Consider the following 20314-nt stretch of genomic DNA (forward strand, 5'->3'; position numbering starts at 1 on the left):
GAGCCCGTTTCAGTACTTGAAAAGGGCTGCTATCAAACTACATTCAAGCTGCCTAACTACAAGGACTTTTTCCGATGAGATTTTGGACATGCATTGGGTAGGCAAAGTGGCACGCAAACATGTGTGATGCATCTTCAATGTAAATGAGATACAGTGGGTAGACAGGAAAACAACAGAACAGCAGTAAGTGAGCCTCACACACATCCCGCATGGATGACCAGGATGGGATTCAGACCGAGGCATCTGAAAATGCAACGTAAGCCCATAGACATCTGTAGCTGGGTCTAATTAAACAATTAAATTGTTTTTAAGAAACATTTAAGACTACATCTATATATATACACTGGCAAAGGAAGGCCTATGTATACAATGTCATTTAGATTTTTCCTTTAACTTGAGAGATTTGATGGCAAAGTTGGAGGGAGACCAAACTACCTCACTGTTTCCAAGAACGCCAGCCTATGCCAGGGGCGGAGCCCACAGCAACACGACAGTCAAGTTACAATGGACTCAGGACGCCACTGTGTCAGCCTATTGTGGAGACGTTGCTATCAGCTTCCCACAGTATGGGCAGGCAGAACCAGAACCAGCCTGACCAGAGGAACCAGGTAGGCCTATTCCGTTTGTTGTGTCCCCAAATTCAATAGGACAACAAAGATGACAAGCTCATCTTTCTATCATTCCACTTGGGACATGAAACATGCTAACAGCCAGTCTTTCTCTGAGTGACAGCTGTGAATATATTCCGACCAGTTCTGTCAGTTGGGGTTCCTGCCCCGTGGGAGACTATTATTATTAGAGATAGACCAGATGAGCTCCGTTTGCTTTACTGCACTGTGTATGTAGGACTGGCCTTCCTGTGTGTTAACTTTCGTAGAACATGGGAAACAACTGTGAAGACACGAGTAGGACAACTAGGCAGGGTGAGATCTCATGGTCAATGTGTAAATACATTAGCACCACAACTCTGTCTTCATTCTTAAACTGAGATCGAAACTGAAAACAAAGCATGAACACTACTAGCGCTTACGACCACACATGCCAACACCACCACCGCCCAGTCACACAGGAGCCAGACACATTCATGCTTCTGTATGGGGATTACACCCAGGAGAATGTCATGGCCTGGGACAGTGAGAGGCAATTCCCTCGTACTCAGAAGACAGGGAGAGAAGAGAGAGCTCTGCTGTCAGGCAGCCCAGTCAGACACAGCCAGCAAACAGGAAATGAAGGAAGAAGAGACTGGAAGTGGCCACAGGATGTTGTGTCACTGCTTTGTTTTGTGCTTGGCTACGATGACGAGAGCAGAGGAAAGTGTTGGTGCAGAACAACATTCTTCAGTTGTGATAATCACAGAGAGCGGGACAGATCGGCAGACTACCAAAAGGCTTTCTCTCACACCGTGTTGGCCTACCTACTGCCGCTTACTGCTGGACCTCATCTTCATGTACAGAGTAGACTGGGCCATCCTGATGTAGGCTACAGTACACACAAGGGGTCAAAGGTGGTCTGGAGAAACAATGGAACCGTTTCAGAACGCCTGGACAGAGTGCAACTACTAGCCTATCTAATATACCTAGTGGAGACTAAAGTTCCAAAACAACTGAACCCGGACCAAATCTGATTTCAAGTCAAGTAACAGTGAATAATTCATGGATCTTCCAAAGGATGGGAGATGAAACATTAAAAACATTTCTTCCTCCAGGGATCTGAATAATAGTGGTGTGCAGCAGGCAGACAGGGCTGATTTGGGATGCGGTGGAGAAGATCTCAAGCCAGCAGCCCCACCGTCCCCGTCCCCGTCCCTACTGAAAGCAGCACCTGCTGCACCTGCTGATAAGACAGGCATCCTGTATTCCTGCCATATCGTGAAGGTGATGATGTGTGTGCTAGCCTGCAAGTAGCTGATCTGCACTCATCACTGTCTCTTATCCGTCTCCCGCTCCTCATAGCTTTATCCAGAGCAGTCCCCTTGCTGAGCAGCCCTGGCCATGACTCCTACACTCCTGCTGCAAGGCCTGTGGATGGGCTCTACACCAATACAGGTTACAACAACCATCTGCTTGCTACACAAGCTACCATCTCTAGAAGAATGTCTTGTAAACTGTCAACACCGGTGTGTTCAAGATAACAGAGCAATCCCTGCAATTAGCTACATCGTTCATCTAACAGATGCCTCGGGGAGAAAACCTTCAGTAGAGATCGAGTGCCCTGTTAGAACCATAGAAATGGATGTTATGCACTCAGATAAGGCACAACCACACACACTGACTTCACTTTAAGTACTGACAGGGTAGTACTCGTCCTAGATAACTAACACTGTAGAAACACGGTCACCTTGTGGGTTCAGAGAGTGCAAAGACAACACAAATGCAGAACGAAGCAAATCCCTGTCTACAAAAGGACCAACAGTATGAACTACGCATTTCAAATGGAGTATGTAGCCTAGTCCATGTTCGATGAGCTCCGTGTCCTCTGTCTGTTCCCATCAAAACTATCCAAATAATAAGGGGATGTGAAGGGTCTGACTTGCTCAGCTTTCATAGCTGAACAACACAATCAAAAGTAGTCACGCCGTACATTTCTCAAAAGCCAATGTTATGGTACAAATTCAACACTAGCTGCCTCAAGCTATAGCTTCAAAACACTCGCTCATAGGCCAACTATAGTAAGTTGTGTTACAGATCCTATGCAAAAATAGAGCATAGCCTCAGTCTGAACTCACCATCAGCACACTAGCGTGAGGAGCTGGAAGCACAGGGAGTGTATTCTCCAAGCAAGCCCGCAGCACAGTGAAAACAATAGACCTGCAGTTCCTTCTCCGAGTAGGAGAGGAGCCACGCTGGACTGACGGCAATAACCTCAAGGCAGATTGAGAGAAAATGGCTATGACGTCATTAAGGAGATTTCTGTTTCATCATTCGCGCTCTGTGTTGGTTTTTTTCCACTCAGGGTGAGGAGGGTGGAGCAATGTGAAGGCTCTCTCTCCTGCAGAGGGTCATACGAAGCCCAGTCCACTAGGAGAGGACTGTACAGCCTGCACTTCTCAAAGTTCACTACTGGAATCCTTGTGGCTTTTCTGCAGGCACAAGGGAGCAGGCCAAGGGGCACACAAACCCTCCATACACGGGCCTACTGGGCCACAGTCTAGACTCTATCCCCACAATGTAGGGCCGTAGAAGGAGAGTTCACCATATCAAGGGGAGATACAGTATCACCAGAAAGACACCATCAACGTCAGAGGGAGGGGATAGGGCCGGCTGTAAAGTACTTAAATTCCATAGGGTAGAGACAATAACACAGCATGAAAGGAACTAGCTATCAAGGCCAAGACAACAGAAGAGGGGAAGTGTGTGTCACGTGAAACCACACACACACACACACACACACACACACACACACACACACACACACACACACACACACACACACACACACACACACACACACACACACACACACACACACACACACACACACACACACACACACACACACACACTACAGTGTGTATGGGTTAAATAAGGCGGTATGGAGACAACTAACACAATGAAGGATGAACCATTTAAATTAATGTTTCCATTGTACAGCCATGTTTAAGACATGTGGAGGGTAAAGACACTGAGAAGGATAACAGGCAGGGAACGCGAAGACAAACGTAAACCCGAAAGTGTATCAATTACGGTCTAGTTCATGTGAGAGACATCCAGCCTTGCTGTTGAGGCAGAGACTCCACCTAACATTAGCATGACAATAGACAATCAGGGCACTGTTCTACACAGGGGGAGGGGAGAAACTGAGGTGGGAGGCAACCTTTCTCTGCCAACAGCCGGCGAAAAGGTTACAGGGCCACTACCACCAGCATACACACACATACAAAACCAAGCCACTATAGCTGTGACTAAACAGTGATGACAAGGGAAAGTTACTACGCTCCTGATTTGGTCACTCAAGCTGCACTGAGAACACAAGTTCTACATTCAATATCTCTTCAAAACAGAGAAATACAATTTTCAAACGTTTCCTGCAAAAAGCCAACACACGTCAACAAAACAAAAAAGAGAGAAATGTATACAATGGGTTGGACTCCATATTACCCAAAGAAATAACAGCGGAAGTTCACAGCAGCATTTCAAACCAACCCAATAGCCCAGCACACAGATGTGGATTCCATTAGAGTACATGTTATTACAGACCATCAACAAATCATTTCAAGATCCTCAAAGTTCAAGCCAAACAAGCTGGAACAGTAGTTCCCCCTTTCTCTCTTATTAAAGAATAACACAAGAGAGTGTCAAACCTTTCCAGGCCCTCGTGATTGACAAATCCTCACTTAATTGGCCCATGTTCCGTGTGGCCTTTTTTTCTCTTTTTCCCAATGATGGACAGTTGAACCAAGTTAAAGAAGAAGGCTGTGTGCCATGGTTTGAGGTTATAAACAAACACTGCCTGCAGGGGCTCCTCCATCACACCTCTCAGCCCAGCACCTCTTCAACCTCAGGAGGCTGAAGAAATTTAGCTTGGCCCATAAGACTCAAACAAACGTTTACAGAAGCACCATTGAGAGCATCCTGCCGGGCTGTATCACCGCCTGGTACGGCAACTGTACTGTCCACAACCGCAGGGCCCTCCAGAGGGTGGTGTGGGCAGCCAAATGCATCACCGGGGGCACACTGCCTGCCTTCCAGGATACCTACAGCAACCGGTGTCACAGGAAGGCCAAGAAAATCATCAAGGACCTCAGTCACCCGAGCTACGGCCTGTTCACCCCGCTACCATCTAGAAGGCGAGGTCAGGACAGGTGCATCAAAGCTGAGACCGAGAGACTGATAACTGCTTCTATTTCAAGGTCATCAGGCTGTTAAATATTTACCACTAGCTGGCCCCTGCCCAGTACCCTGGCCTGAACTTAAGTCACTTTCACGAGATGGCTACCACCCAGTTACACTACCATGCACCTTAGAGGCTTTTGCCCTATGTACATAGTCATGGAACACTGGTCACTTTAAGTAATGTTTACATACCGTTTTACCAAGTTCCTATGTATATACTGTATTCTAGTCAAGGCATATCCGATTGAACTATTGCTGTACATATACTATTCTTCCGATATACTACATATTCTATCCATATCGACTATACATCCCATCCCACCCACATTTATACTCTGGACTCCGACATCGCTCGTCCTAATATTTCTATATTTCTTAATTCCATTATTTTACTTTTTAGATATGTGTATTATTAGATATTATTTAACTGTTGGAGCTATGAACGCAAGCATTTTACTACACCCCGAGTAACAGCTGCTAAATATGTGTATGCAACCAATAAAATGTCATAATTTCATTCTTCCAGCATGCAAAACTACACTTCCTGGCTGCAAATCTGAGGAAGTGATGTCACGTCACACCACCCCCCCCCCCTCCAGTCTTACCTGAGTCAGAATCTTTCTGGTCTCCATTGGCTCCAACAGTGAAGGGAAGCTTCCTCTTGGATGCCTTCTCTTTCATCTCTTTGACGCCATCGCTGCGGTCCAATTTAGGAGTCTTGTTTGACAATACTTTATCCTGGCAAATAAGAAAGAAAACATGAACACCGTATTGCACAGCTAAACTCAGCAAAAAAAGAAACATCATACTGTGTTTATTTTCAGCAACTTAACATGTGTAAATATTTGTATGAACATAAGACTCAAAAACAGACATAAACTGAACAAGTTCCACAGACATATGACTAACTGAAATGGAATAATGTGTCCCTGAACAAAGGGGGGGTCAAAATCAAAATAACAGTGAGATACACCAGTCAGTATCTGGTGTGGCCACCAGCTGCATAAAGTACTACAGTGCATCTCCTCCTCATGGACTGCACCAGATTTGCCAGTTCTTGCTGTGAGATGTTACTTCACTCTTCCTCCAAGGCACCTGCAAGTTCCTCCCATTCCTCCCGGGAATGGACCTAGCCCTCACCCTCCGATTCAAAGCTCAATGGGATTGAGATCCGGGCTCTTCGCTGGCCATGACAGCGAAGAGAACACTGACATTCCTGTCTTGCAGGAAATCACGCACAGAACGAGCAGTATGGCATTGTCATGCTGGAGGGTCATGTCAGGTTGAGCCTGCAGGAAGGGTACTACAGGAGGATGTCTTCCCTGTAACGCACAGCGGTGAGATTGCCTGCAATGACAACAAGCTTAGTCCGATGATGCTGGGACACACCGCCCCAGACCATGACAGACCCTCCACCTCGATCCCTCTCCAGAGTACAGGCCTCGGTGTAACGCTCATTCCTTCGATGATAAACATGAATCCGACCATCCCCCCCTGGTGAGACAAAACCGCAATGTCAGTGAAGAGCACTTTTTGCCAGTCCTAGCTGGTCCAGCAACGGTGGGTTTGTGCCCGTAGGCGACATTGTTGCCGGGTGATGTCTGGTGAGGACCTGCCTTACAACAGGCCTACAAGCCCTCAGTCCAGCCCCTCTCAGCCTATTGCGGACAGTCTGATCACTGATGGAGGAATTGTGCGTTCCTGGTGTAACCCGGACAGTTGTTGTTGCCACCCTGTACCTGTCCCGCAGGTGTGATTTTCAGATGTACCGATCCTATGCAGGTGTTGCTACATATGGTCTGCCACTGCGAGGACGATCCGCTGTTCGTCCTGTCTCCCTGTAGCGCAATCTTAGGCGTCTCACAGTATGGACATTGAAATGTATTGCCCTGGCCACATCTGCAGTCCTCATGCCTCAGGCACGTTCACGCTGATGAGCAGCGACCTTGGGCATCTTTCTTTTGGTGGTTTTCAGAGCCCGTAGAAAGGCCTCGTTAGTGTCCTAAGTTTTCATAACTATGACCTTAATTGCCTACCGCCTGTAAGCTGTTTGTGTCTTAACGACCGTTCCACAGGTGCATGTTCATTAATTGTTTATGGTTCATTGAACAAGAATGGGAAACAGTGTTTAAACCCTACAATGAAGATCTGTGAAGTTATTTGGAATTTTACGAATTATTTTTGAAAGACAGGGTACTGAAAAGGGGACTTAAAATAAAATGTTTTTATTACCCTTTATTTAACTAGGCAAGTCAGTTAAAAACAAATTCTTATTTACAATGACGGCCTAGGAACAGTGGCCTTGTTCAGGGGCAGAACGACAGATTTTTACATTCTCAGCTCGGGGATTCGATCTAGCAACCTCTCAGTTACCGGACCAATGCTCTAACCACTAATGCTCTAACCACCATTTGTAGACCTTCCCTAATGTTGGAGACTTCCCTTAGCACTGGGAGAAGACAGAGCCTGGACAGACAGAGACACAGCACATCCAGGACAGGACACACTGGCAGAAGGACACAAAGAGAGACAGGCAGGTGGCAGCTGCGGATCCCAAAGCTTTACACTGCAGTGTGCTTCTGTCTGCCCCGAGACTTCCAGAGATTAGGGGATTTGCAGAGCGTGACTTTTCCATGGAATTTCGTCTCGGCGCTCCGGCAGCAGAGCAGCACAGACAGTCCCAGATCGGGAGAGAGAGCTGGAAGGAGAGGTAACACCGCAGGAGTCTGTGGTCCACGGCAACTGGATCCCATCAGAAGACCCCTTCCCTCCGTCAGCAAGCGGCCTGCTCCGTCACCAATGGCTCCCTTCGGCGGACTTGTGTCTATACAGCGCTGCCTCTCCCTCAAAAGACTGCTGTTGAAGGGCCATGCAGCACATCTGCTCAGGCCTTTCTGCTCTGCGCTCTCAAAAACTCACATTTAGCTCTAAGGAGAGCAAGAATTTCAGTGTACAGTGTTCCAAAGACAGGAAAATAGATCTCTCCACTATGCAATATCCTGCTTGTATACTCAAATATCAGACTGGTACACTGCAACTTGGTGATTTAAGTTTGTAGTCAAAGTTAAAAGAACTCTGAACTCAGATTTGAATGATTGTTATAATTAAAAACATCGCAAACGATTATAAAACAAATACACCCTATGTAATGCCTGTTTTTCTAACCACTAGATTTACAGGAGGGCCAGAGCACCTGAGTTGTTGGCCGGGTGCTGACTGTGGTAAGGAAGGCTCATTAAAGAGCTCTGTGTAGGTGGCTGTTTACCACAGAGCTGGGATGCAGGACCCGATCCGGTCAGATAAAAAGGTGGCATGTAGCAGAACACACACTCTTTCTCAGGCTAGTTCCCACTGCTGCACACTGGCACGCTCTGCAGCCCACCCTGGCAAGTCCCAGCCCCCAGCCCTCCTACAATCATGAGACTATGATGTCATCCTTACAGTACAGCAAGCTCTTCCTGCTGCTTCGAGCTGGGCTTAGCAGTAACTCTGTACACCAGCGAGAGGGAGGGAACGAGAGACAATATACATAGGTCTACATGTAGGAGGAATTTTCAAACAGAAAGACAGTACACAGTATACAGACAGCTGACACAGGCACACACAAAACAACATGTCAAGACAGACAGAGGCGTTAGCGCCAGGCAGAAAAAAGGAGATCTGAATTAAGACAGCTGTGAGCCACTGCTTCAAGGCTGCCTTCGTGAGAAACCGTGTTTACTGGTCTCCTAGCAATGCTCTCGCTCCTCCTCTCCCTCCCAGAGTCTGATGCAATTCCGTGCGGAAGGTTGTACATAGCCGACACGCGTGTAAACTGCACCTCCGGGTTCACTGCTGCTGCTGCTGAACCACGATTACCATGATGTCATCATTCTGCGTCGAAGCTCACCGTTGCCAGCATGAAAAGCCACACGTTCACAAAAACACAGGCTGGCTTTAGCTGCCATTTGAAGGGACAGCTCTCCCCACTACCTAGGGGAAAACACCACTGAAATGACAACCTAATCCCTAGTATCACAACCATGTGGAGAAACAATAACACAGGAAATGACACCTGTTATTACGTTACCATTACAACTCTGTTCACATCTAATTAACAGCTCTGTTCATTAGAATCCACTTCTGGGAAATGATTTCAGTGGTCGAACAGAATCTAGGGTGAAAATCTCTAGGAACTATACTCTCTTGTTTTGTCTGAAAGAGTAGAGTCTCAGTGTTAGGCTGACTGCAGCAGAATGCCCTGGCCTGCCTGCCCAGCAACTTAACGCTGCGTTTGATGAGGATCTAAATTTGCCACACAGTGCCAGCAGCCTCCACTTCTTTGGTCAAAAATAAAGAAGATTAGTTCATAGATAAAACCCGGACTACCTATTCAGATGAGCCATATATAGCTGGCAGGCTAACGCACATAACCTATGCTATATCATTAGTCATTAAGCTGATGCAACACTACATATACAGCCATTTCCCTGGCTCTAGGCTACATCTAGAAAAACAGAAAGCACGTCTGTGTTTAAAGGGGAGGGTTGTGTGATGTTATTCGTAGCACATTCAATATAGTAGCAAAGAATGTTTTAGAGAGCGGGACACGTGTATAAATTGCAAGTGACGCAATAAATCACGTCGGTTAAATAAAAAATAAAAAGTTTGACAAAAGTGCACTTTGCAAACTTGTATTGTAAGTGTTCTCAACAAGCTTTTTCTTCCACTGTAGAAATGTCACCATAGCCTAAACCCAAAATAGGACCTCAGTCATAAGAAATAATCCCCCCAAAATGCAACAATGGGCTCTTAGCCAGTTGAATGCCAACTCCCATCAAGCTGCTTATTAAAGTCCATAATGATTTGTACTGTGTAATGAGGACATGACCCCTCGATGCAGGACTCCGCAGCGGGAGTGGTAAGGGGCGTGTGTGTGTGTGTATGTGTGTAGATGTGTGGTGTGTCAGTATGTGTGTTTCTTACCTTCTTCCCACTCTGCTTCTCCACCACGTCAGTGTTGAGTGGGAAGTCTTCCAGCTGGGGGGTTTTTGAACCCCCACCCTTGGGCATCGTTCAGCTATCGCCACGCCAAACCTCATTCACGCTTCCATCGCATCGTCATCGACCGTCTGCCAAAGGAGAGAGCAAGCGAGATAGAGAGGGAGATGGAAAGAGACACGTTAGCACCGGGCTACTCGCCTCCACAGAAAACACATTTCCGCCCGCCACACATTGATCCCATTAGCAGTACATCACGCTACCCAATAACAACAATTACACCTGCACTCTGGTTTCAAAAGGTGAGGAAGAGCATGGGATAATGCCCCTGTTCCAGACCCACTCACCACCCTGGAAGAGTAGGGGTTTTCAATGCTCTGCCATATCCATAGGGTGAGAGAGATACTAGTGGCCAATGCGGGTGAAAGACAGGCCTACAGAAGCAAGTCTAAGCAAGATTTTAATACAATCCTGAAAAGTAGCTAATCCCTTATTCACACAAAAGACATTCCTAAATGAAACCAATGTCTTGATGTCAAAAACATGAGCAGAATAATTTAGGTTGGGCGAAATTGTGGAATGCCAGTAAAACATTATTATTATTTTTTTTACTGTTGGACAGGAGGAGACAAACCATCTCTGCTTTCATGACTCCCGGTAACAGCTGAGGAATGTCTTCAGGGATATGGCACGTCTGGACAACAGCCCTGCTGCCCTACCCTGCCGAACATACATACTACACAGTGTTGGTGTGCTAGCAGGGAGTGGTGTGCTAGTGTGCTGCAGGGAGTGTTATGCTTGGAGGGAGTGGTGTGCTAGTGTGCTGCAGAGTGGTCTGCTAGTGTGCTGCATGGAGTGGTGTGCTAGCAGGGAGTGGTGTGCTTGGAGGGAGTGGTGTGCTAGTGTGCTGCATGGAGTGGTGTGCCTGGAGAGAGTGGTGTGCTAGTGTGCTGCAGGGAGTGATGTGCTTGCAGGGAGTGGTGTGCTTGGAGGGAGTGGTGTGCTATTGTGCTGCATGGAGTAGTATGCTAGTATGCTGCAGGGAGTGATATGCTTGCAGAGAGTGGTGTGCTTGGAGAGAGTGGTGTGCTAGTGTGCTGCATGGAGTGGTGTGCTTTGAGGGAGTGGTGTGCTAGTGTTCTGCAGGGAGAGGTGTGCTTGGAGGGAGTGGTGTGCTAGTGTGCTACAGGGAGTGGTGTGCTAGTGTGCTGGAGGGAGTGGTGTGCATGCAGGGAGTGGTGTGCTGCATGGAGTGGTGTGCTAGCTGGGAGAGGTCTTCTAGTGTGCTGCATCAAGTGGTGTGCTAGTGTGCTGCAGGGAGTGGTGTGCTTGGAGGGAGTGGTGTGCTAGTGTGCTGCAGGGAGTGGTCTGCTAGTGTGCTGCATGGAGTGGTGTGCTAGCAGGGAGTGGTGTGCTAGTGTGCTGCAGGGAGTGGTGTGCTTGGAGGGACTGGTGTGCTAGTGTGCTGCATGGAGTGGTGTGCCTGGAGAGAGCGGTGTGCTAGTGTGCTGCAGGGAGTGATGTGCTTGGAGGGAGTGGTCTTCTAGTGTGCTGCATGGAGTGGTCTGCTAGTGTGCTGCATGGAGTGGTGTGCTAGCAGGGAGTGGTGTGCTAGCAGGGAGTGGTGTGCTAGCAGGGAGTGGTGTGCTAGTGTGCTGCAGGGAGTGGTGTGCTTGGAGGGAGTGGTGTGCTTGGAGGGAGTGGTGTGCTAGTGTGCTGCATGGAGTGGTGTGCTTGGAGGGAGTGGTGTGCTAGTGTGCTGCATGGAGTAATATGCTAGTATGCTGCAGGGAGTGATGTGCTTGCAGGGAGTGGTGTGCTGCATGGAGTGGTGTGGTAGCTGGGAGTGGTGTGCTAGTGTGCTGCATGGAGTGATGTGCTAGCAGGGAGTGGTGTGCTAGTGTGCTGCATGGAGTGGTGTGCTAGCATGATGCATGGAGTGGTGTGCTAGTGTGCTAGCAGGGAGCGGTATGCTAGCAGGGAGCGGTGTGCTAGCAGGGAGCGGTGTGCTAGCAGGGAGCGGTGTGCTAGCAGGGAGCGGTGTGCTAATGTGCTGCATGGAATGGTGTACTGGCAGGGAGTGGTCTGCTAGTGTGCTGCATGGAGTGGTGTGCTAGCAGGGAGTGGTGTGCCAGTGTTCTGTAGGGAGTGGTGTGCTTGGAGGGAGTGGTGTGCTTGGAGGGAGTGGTCTTCTAGTGTGCTGCATGGAGTGGTCTGCTAGTGTGCTGCATGGAGTGGTGTGCTAGCAGGGAGTGGTGTGCTAGTGTGCTTGGAGGGAGTGGTGTGCTAGCAGGGAGTGGTGTGCTAGTGTGCTTGCAGGGAGTGGTGTGCTAGTGTGCTTGCAGGGAGTGGTGTGCTAGCAGGGAGTGGTGTGCTAGTGTGCTTGGAGGGAGTGGTGTGCTAGCAGGGAGTGGTGTGCTTGCAGGGAGTGGTGTGCTAGCAGGGAGTGGTGTGCTAGCAGGGAGTGGTGTGCTAGCAGGGAGTGGTGTGCTAGTGTGCTGCAGGGAGTGGTCTGCTAGTGTGCTGCATGGAGTGGTGTGCTAGCAGGGAGTGGTGTGCTAGCAGGGAGTGGTGTGCTAGTGTGCTGCAGGGAGTGGTGTGCTTGGAGGGAGTGGTGTGCTAGTGTGCTGCATGGAGTGGTGTGCTAGCAGGGAGTGGTGTGCTAGCAGGGAGCGGTGTGCTAGCAGGGAGCGGTGTGCTAATGTGCTGCATGGAATGGTGTACTGGCAGGGAGTGGTCTGCTAGTGTGCTGCATGGAGTGGTGTGCTAGCAGGGAGTGGTGTGCCAGTGTTCTGTAGGGAGTGGTGTGCTTGGAGGGAGTGGTGTGCTTGGAGGGAGTGGTCTTCTAGTGTGCTGCATGGAGTGGTCTGCTAGTGTGCTGCATGGAGTGGTGTGCTAGCAGGGAGTGGTGTGCTAGTGTGCTGCAGGGAGTGGTCTGCTAGTGTGCTGCATGGAGTGGTGTGCTAGCAGGGAGTGGTGTGCTAGCAGGGAGTGGTGTGCTAGTGTGCTTGGAGGGAGTGGTGTGCTAGCAGGGAGTGGTGTGCTAGTGTGCTGCAGGGAGTGGTCTGCTAGTGTGCTGCAGGGAGTGGTCTGCTAGTGTGCTGCATGGAGTGGTGTGCTAGCAGGGAGTGGTGTGCTAGCAGGGAGTGGTGTGCTAGTGTGCTGCAGGGAGTGGTGTGCTTGGAGGGAGTGGTGTGCTAGTGTGCTGCATGGAGTGGTGTGCTGGCAGGGAGTGGTATGCTAGTGTGGGAGGACTTTCTGAACCCACTGCTAGGTGCTAGCATGAAACCATTTTTACATACTCTGCAGTGAGCTAGTGAGGCCTTGCTAAACCATCTGCAGTGTTTTCATAGTAAAGGCCAACTCTGCAGTGAGCTAGTGATGCCTTACTAAACCATCTGCAGTGGTTTTATAGTAAAGGCCAACTCTGCAGTGAGCTCGTGATGCCTTACTAAACCATCTGCAGTGGTTTTATAGGAAAGGCCAACTCTGCAGTGAGCAATTGATGCCTTACTAAACCCTCTGCAGTGTTTTCATAGTGAGGCCTATTCTGCTGTAAGCTTAGTATGGCCTCTCTTGCCCAGTTCCCTCCTGCTGAATCGCCATGCTACTAGATTAGCCCTATTCTCTTTAGTATCCACTGCCCTGTCTGCATGTGGAGAGGTCGCTTCCGAGCTCTTATGAATAAATTATACGTAAAGAGTTCCTCAATATTTTTCTCCTTCATAATGCATTTTTCACCAGAGTGTGTGCAGAAGGCTGGGCTGGAGCCTGCCCCTCCTCCCTCTCTCCACTTCCCTGGAACGCTGCCTGGCACTCAGCTCTGCCCTGGAGCCTGACCCTCCTCCCTCTCTCCACTACCCAGGAATGCTGCTTGGCACTCAGCTCTGCCCTGGCGCCTGCCCCTCCTCCCTCTCTCCACTACCCAGGAACGCTGCCTGGCACTCAGCTCTTCCCTGACGCCTGCCCCTCCTCCCTCTCTCCACTACCCGGGAACGCTGCCTGGCACTCAGCTCTGCCCTGGAGCCTGACCCTCCTCCCTCTCTCCACTACCCAGGAATGCTGCCTGGCACTCAGCTCTGCCCTGGAGCCTGACCCTCCTCCCTCTCTCCACTACCCGGGAACGCTGCCTGGCACTCAGCTCTGCCCTGGAGCCTGACCCTCCTCCCTCTCTCCACTACCCAGGAATGCTGCCTGGCACTCAGCTCTGCCCTGGAGCCTGACCCTCCTCCCTCTCTCAACTACCCGGGAACGCTGCCTGGCACTCAGCTCTGCCGTGGAGCCTGACCCTCCTCCCTCTCTCCACTACCCGGGAACGCTGCCTGGCACTCAGCTCTGCCCTGGAGCCTGCCCCTCCTCCCTCTCTCCACTACCCGGGAACGCTGCCTGGCACTCAGCTCTGCCCTGGAGCCTGCCCCTCCTCCCTCTCTCCACTACCCAGGAACGCTGCCTGGCACTCAGCTCTGCCCTGGAGCCTGCCCCTCCTCCCTCTCTCCACTACCCAGGAACGCTGCCTGGCACTCAGTTCTGCCCTGGCGCCTGCCCCTCCTCCACTACCCAGGAACGCTGCCTGGCACTCAGTTCTGCCCTGGAGCCTGACCCTCCTCCCTCTCTCCACTACCCAGGAACGCTGCCTGGCACTCAGTTCTGCCCTGGCGCCTGCCCCTCCTCCACTACCCGGGAACGCTGCCTGGCACTCAGCTCTGCCCTGGAGCCTGACCCTCCTCCCTCTCTCCACTACCCAGGAACGCTGCCTGGCACTCAGCTCTGCCCTGGAGCCTGACCCTCCTCCCTCTCTCCACTACCCGGGAATGCTGCCATGCACTCAGCTCTGCCCTGGAGCCTGCCCCTCCTCCCTCTCTCCACTACCCAGGAACGCTGCCTGGCACTCAGCTCTGCCCTGGCGCCTGCCCCTCCTCCCTCTCTCCAGTACCCGGGAACGCTGCCTGGCACTCAGCTCTGCCCTGGCGCCATGGTCCTCCCTCTGCAGCTCTCCTACTCAAAGACAGCTATTTATATCCCAGAGCCAGCGACACACAGTCAGAGGAACACTGCTCCCCTCTCCTCCTGGCATAAGGAAAGCGACACGCAGCAAACCTCTGCCTCCACCCTGTTCTCTGGCCCCGTCCCCCAAAGCCCCACACACTCCAAGCTCACATTAAGCAGCACAAAGTGGCAAAGGGGTCAACTACTAACAGAGATAAACAAAGATTCTATGATCCACACAGTGTGCCGACCTAGTTTGAGCTATCTAGAACAATAAACTCCACACTATTTTAGGATAATCTAATCTACAACTCCAAACCTCCATTGTAAATTCACACATTGTGAATGAAATCAGCCTTTGATGTTAGTGGTGTGAAACAGTTTCACATTAAATTGATATTACAATTATTTTTCTTAACTTAACCAGGTACAATTTCCCCTCCGCTATAACTGAGTGTGTATGTTGGTGCCTGTAATGCCCATGGGAGGGTCAATAAGAACCTGTTTTCCTGCATGGTTTCCACTGTATCAGTGACTGGCTCAGTAGAACACTATTTATTGAAGCTTCTCTCCCCACTTTAAAACAAATCATGTAATAACTATATGATATAATACCACAGGCCGATATCATTATAGACAACATCAGTATTCAGATGCTGCGCTTCTTGACGTAATTGTGTTCAGGTTGTCTTCAAGGATTCTGGGGTGGTTTTGGCACAGGGGCTAAGTAAGTGTGTTATTGAGTCCTCAGTCAGTTCCTCTAGGGGTTTTTGGCAGAGAGTCTTCAATGCATTATCTGTGTGTTCGGAGCTCTCATCTCTTAGTGGGGAGAGGAACACAGACGACACAGAACCCTAAGAGGAAACACAATAACATCCATTCCAAAACACAGGCCTCATTTCCTTCGCCTTCCACCCCATTCAAAAGCTGCACAGCATCTGCTATCAGTCTGTGTGTGCGTCACACAGAGGGGCCTCTCTCCACAAGCCAACAGCTCTAATTCATCACATATGAGTAAGTCTATGCACTGTAAGGTACTGTAGAGAGGCCGAGGCCCTGGTCCAATGCTGGATCCTGCAGCATCCGCTTCCCGCTCTTTTACACTGAACACAACAAACCCTGGCTCTCTTCCTTCCAACCCCATAAATACACACAATGTGTATAGTCTGTCCACACCCCCCAGGGGTCCCTTCCTGCCACTCTGTAAACAGGGTCTACCCTGGGGGCGGTCAGATTTTTTTCAACGCTATTGATGCAACGTTGAACAGTTATCTTGCTTCAGCATTACCTACATGAGTAATGAAATGACCTCACCGATTTGAGTTTCACTTGACATTGTTTTGTCTGGGAGGCTAGGTAAATAAAGCCCACGTCATCCTCACAGCACTGCTTACAGTGGAAGAGCAGCTCACCAGGAGCCAAATTGCAAATGCTAAAGGCCTATTGGAGAGAAAGTTTATCTGCTATCAAGGAACAGCAACATTTCAATAAGTGTGGTAAGTGTAAATGTGGCATTTTCAGGCAAAGTGACGTACGTTCCTTATTTTGCTTGCAATATCTTATTGGAAATGCATTATCCATTCAATTTCAACAGCATAAACACGGTGCACATGGCAGTTAAAGGTCTACATAAACAGTCTTTGATGTGGGTTGTTTTGGTGACAGCCGTTCCAGGCACCAATGTCACCTGACAGCAGTGATTGGTCATGTAACTAGGAACTACGCACTTGAGGCATTAGACAAAGCAAAAAGCATCGGCTTGCTTGCTAGCTGACTATTCTCAAATATGATTGGTGCTTGGAGAGGGTGGGTGGGTTCACACACAGGTTAGAGATGTCACTCTTAGCCTGAATCAGACTATCCCAACAGAGGCAGGGTTCATCGCACTGACCCAGTAGACGAGTGAAGAATGTGGTCTTTTATGGGTTCCCAATGGGGACGTTTTTACTGAGACTGGCCCCTGGACAGCAGAGCTGGAGGTTAGACTAATGTGCTTTCTCCTGCTTCACCACTCCATTGAGGGCCCTCACCTTTTCTCCTGCTTCAACACAACATTGACTGTCCTCTTTCTCCTGCTTCAACACAACATTGACTGTCCTCTTTCTCCTGCTTCAACACAACATTGACAGTCCTTTCTCCTGCTTCAACACTACACAGAGCCCTTTCTCCTGCTTCAACACAACATTGACTGTCCTCTTTCTCCTGCTTCAACACAACATTGACAGTCCTTTCTCCTGCTTCAACACTACACAGAGCCCTCACCTCTTTCTCCTGCTTCTACACTACGCAGAGCCCTCACCTCTTTCTCCTGCTTCTACACTACACAGAGCCCTCACCTCTTCTCCTGCTTCTACACTACACAGAGCCCTCACCTCTTCTCCTGCTTCTACACTACACAGAGCCCTCACCTCTTCTCCTGCTTCTACACTACACAGAGCCCTCACCTCTTCTCCTGCTTCTACACCTCTTCTCCTGCTTCTACACTACAGAGCCCTCACCTCTTCTCCTGCTTCTACACTACACAGAGCCCTCACCTCTTCTCCTGCTTCTACACTACACAGAGCCCTCACCCCTTCTCCTGCTTCTACACTACACAGAGCCCTCACCCCTTTCTCCTGCTTCTACACTACACAGAGCCCTCACCTCTTTCTCCTGCTTCTACACTACACAGAGCCCTCACCTCTTCTCCTGCTTCTACACTACACAGAGCCCTCACCTCTTCTCCTGCTTCTACACTACACAGAGCCCTCACCTCTTCTCCTGCTTCTACACTACACAGAGCCCTCACCCCTTCTCCTGCTTCTACACTACACAGAGCCCTCACCCCTTTCTCCTGCTTCTACACTACACAGAGCCCTCACCTCTTCTCCTGCTTCTACACTACACAGAGCCCTCACCCCTTCTCCTGCTTCTACACTACACAGAGCCCTCACCCCTTCTCCTGCTTCTACACTACACAGAGCCCTCACCTCTTCTCCTGCTTCTACACTACACAGAGCCCTCACCTCTTCTCCTGCTTCTACACTACACAGAGCCCTCACCCCTTTCTCCTGCTTCTACACTACGCAGAGCCCTCACCTCTTTCTCCTGCTTCTACACTACGCAGAGCCCTCACCTCTTTCTCATGCTTCTACACTACACAGAGCCCTCACCTCTTCTCCTGCTTCTACACTACACAGAGCCCTCACCCCTTCTCCTGCTTCTACACTACACAGAGCCCTCACCCCTTTCTCCTGCTTCTACACTACACAGAGCCCTCACCTCTTCTCCTGCTTCTACACTACACAGAGCCCTCACCCCTTCTCCTGCTTCTACACTACACAGAGCCCTCACCCCTTCTCCTGCTTCTACACTACACAGAGCCCTCACCTCTTCTCCTGCTTCTACACTACACAGAGCCCTCACCTCTTCTCCTGCTTCTACACTACACTGTGGCAGAAAATAGACATTTTATAACTGTGCTCTCTCCAAAGAACGTAAGAGGGGCGCTTTGCCACATTTTGGACTTTGCTGCACCACTATGTAAAAAAAATAATGTGGCTTGTCATTCTGTGGGAGAAATAAATATTCCAAACTGACTCTGGGACAGTTGAGGGATGCTATATCCCCAAATAATACCACTTTACATAAAATAAATATTTTCAAAAAAGCAATAAGGCTGATGCAACAGATCAGAACATTTAACTTAAAAAGTTGATCAAATATTTCTTCACAATATAAGCGAAGCAAGGAGTACATGGCAGTTGACTATACGTGTGAACGTTCCAAAATGCAATTAGTAGTAAAACACCGCTCTCAAATGTGCACCGCACATGTGAACAGTTTTGTGACAGAGATGAAAATATCTGTTTGAAACTTTGAAAGAGGGGAGATCTAAAGATCCAACATTGAGCATACGTTTTTAATATGACTAGGATCATGCCTTTTGCTGGTGGACAATGAAAGAAAGTTGATTTGAAAACCAATAGAACATGAGAAACGCGGGTTTCAATTAGGGGTGTGAACGTTTAAACATTAAAATTAAGTTGGGATCCTTAACGTTAAGAAAAATCCCTCTGGAAATTTTACTGGTCTATAAAGGAATGATGCTTCTGATGGAGGACTGAAGTCCATCACTAGGCGACGAGAACGGTCAATCAAATAATCAAGCTGCTGCAATGCAGCCTGCTTGCCTGGTACCTTGACTTCCCAAGACAATTAGGAAAAATAAAACATCTAGCTACCATACCATAAACTGCAGCATATCAATCAGCGATGCTTATTGTCTTGAAAAATAGAACATTTTATGCCGGAGCAGAATTCTACTGTCGGAAAAAGGTACAGACCGGCATTCTTAAAAGTGATCAATTGTCGCTATCGACATGTTACTGTAGCTGCGTTCTGTGTTTGTAAAAGTTTGCGGTAGAGATGACGTCATTGCCCGGGAACACATATGTAATAGGACCATTATCGTGCATTGTAAATTGACATGGAATTTAATTATTTTTTCATATACATATATATATATATATATACACACTGCTCAAAAAAAATAAAGGGAACACTTAAACACCACAATGTAACTCCAAGTCAATCACACTTCTGTGAAATCAAACTGTCCACTTAGGGAGTAACACTGATTGACAATCAATTTCACATGCTGTTGTGCAAATGGAATAGACTACAGGTGGAAATTATAGACAATTAGCAAGACACCCCCAATAAAGGAGTGGTTCTGCAGGTGGTGACCACAGACCACTTCTCAGTTCCTATGCTTCCTGGCTGATGTTTTGGTCACTTTTGAATGCTGGCGGTGCTTTCACTCTAGTGGTAGCACGAGACGGAGTTTACAACCCACACAAGTGGCTCAGGTAGTGCAGCTCATCCAGGATGGCACATCAATGCAAGCTGTGGCAAGAAGATTTGCTGTGTCTGTCAGCGTAGTGTCCAGAGCATGGAGGCGCTACCAGGAGACAGGCCAGTACATCAGGAGACGTGGAGAAGGCCGTAGGAGGGCAACATTCCAGCAGCAGGACCGCTTCCTCCGTCTTTGTGCAAGGAGGAGCAGGAGGAGCACTGCCAGAGCCCTGCAAAATTGCAGATTCAGTCTTCCCAGCCTGGTGCAGGTCTACAATTTTGTTTATGGTGTCCTTTGACAGCTCTTTGGTCTTGGCCATAGTGGAGTTTGGAGTGTGACTGTTTGAGGTTGTGGACAGGTGTCTTTTATACTGATAACAAGTTCAAAACAGGTGCCATTAATACAGGTAACGAGTGGAGGACAGAGGAGCCTCTTAAAGAAGAAGTTACAGGTATGTGAGAGCCAGAAATCTTGCTTGTTTGTAGGTTACCAAATACTTATTTTCCACCATAATTTGCAAATTAATTAATAAAAAATCCTACAATGTGATTTTCTGGATTTCTTTTTCTCATTTTGTCTGTCATAGTTGAAGTGTACCTTTGATGAAAATTACAGGCCTCTCTCATATTTTTAAGTGGAAGAACTTGCACAATTGGTGGCTGACTAAATACTTTTTTGC

General features: G+C 48.8%; 1 protein-coding gene across 3 annotated transcripts in view; it reads right to left on the reverse strand.

Annotated features, from left to right (window-relative positions):
- LOC124033830 (ankyrin repeat domain-containing protein 11-like) overlaps window positions 1–20314 on the reverse strand; it is a 155266-nt gene that overhangs the window by 16195 nt on the left and 118757 nt on the right. For all 3 annotated transcript variants that reach the window (XM_046346190.1, XM_046346191.1, XM_046346189.1), the window contains 2 exons: window positions 9798–9943; window positions 5438–5570 (listed from right to left, as the gene is read on the reverse strand). In XM_046346190.1, the coding sequence (XP_046202146.1) occupies window positions 5438–5570; window positions 9798–9884 (220 nt within the window). In that variant the 5' untranslated portion in view covers window positions 9885–9943. The remainder of the gene's footprint in view (window positions 1–5437; window positions 5571–9797; window positions 9944–20314) is intronic.

Source organism: Oncorhynchus gorbuscha, linkage group LG04 (genome assembly GCF_021184085.1).
Source record: "Oncorhynchus gorbuscha isolate QuinsamMale2020 ecotype Even-year linkage group LG04, OgorEven_v1.0, whole genome shotgun sequence".
NCBI classification, from domain to species: Eukaryota; Metazoa; Chordata; class Actinopteri; order Salmoniformes; family Salmonidae; genus Oncorhynchus; species Oncorhynchus gorbuscha.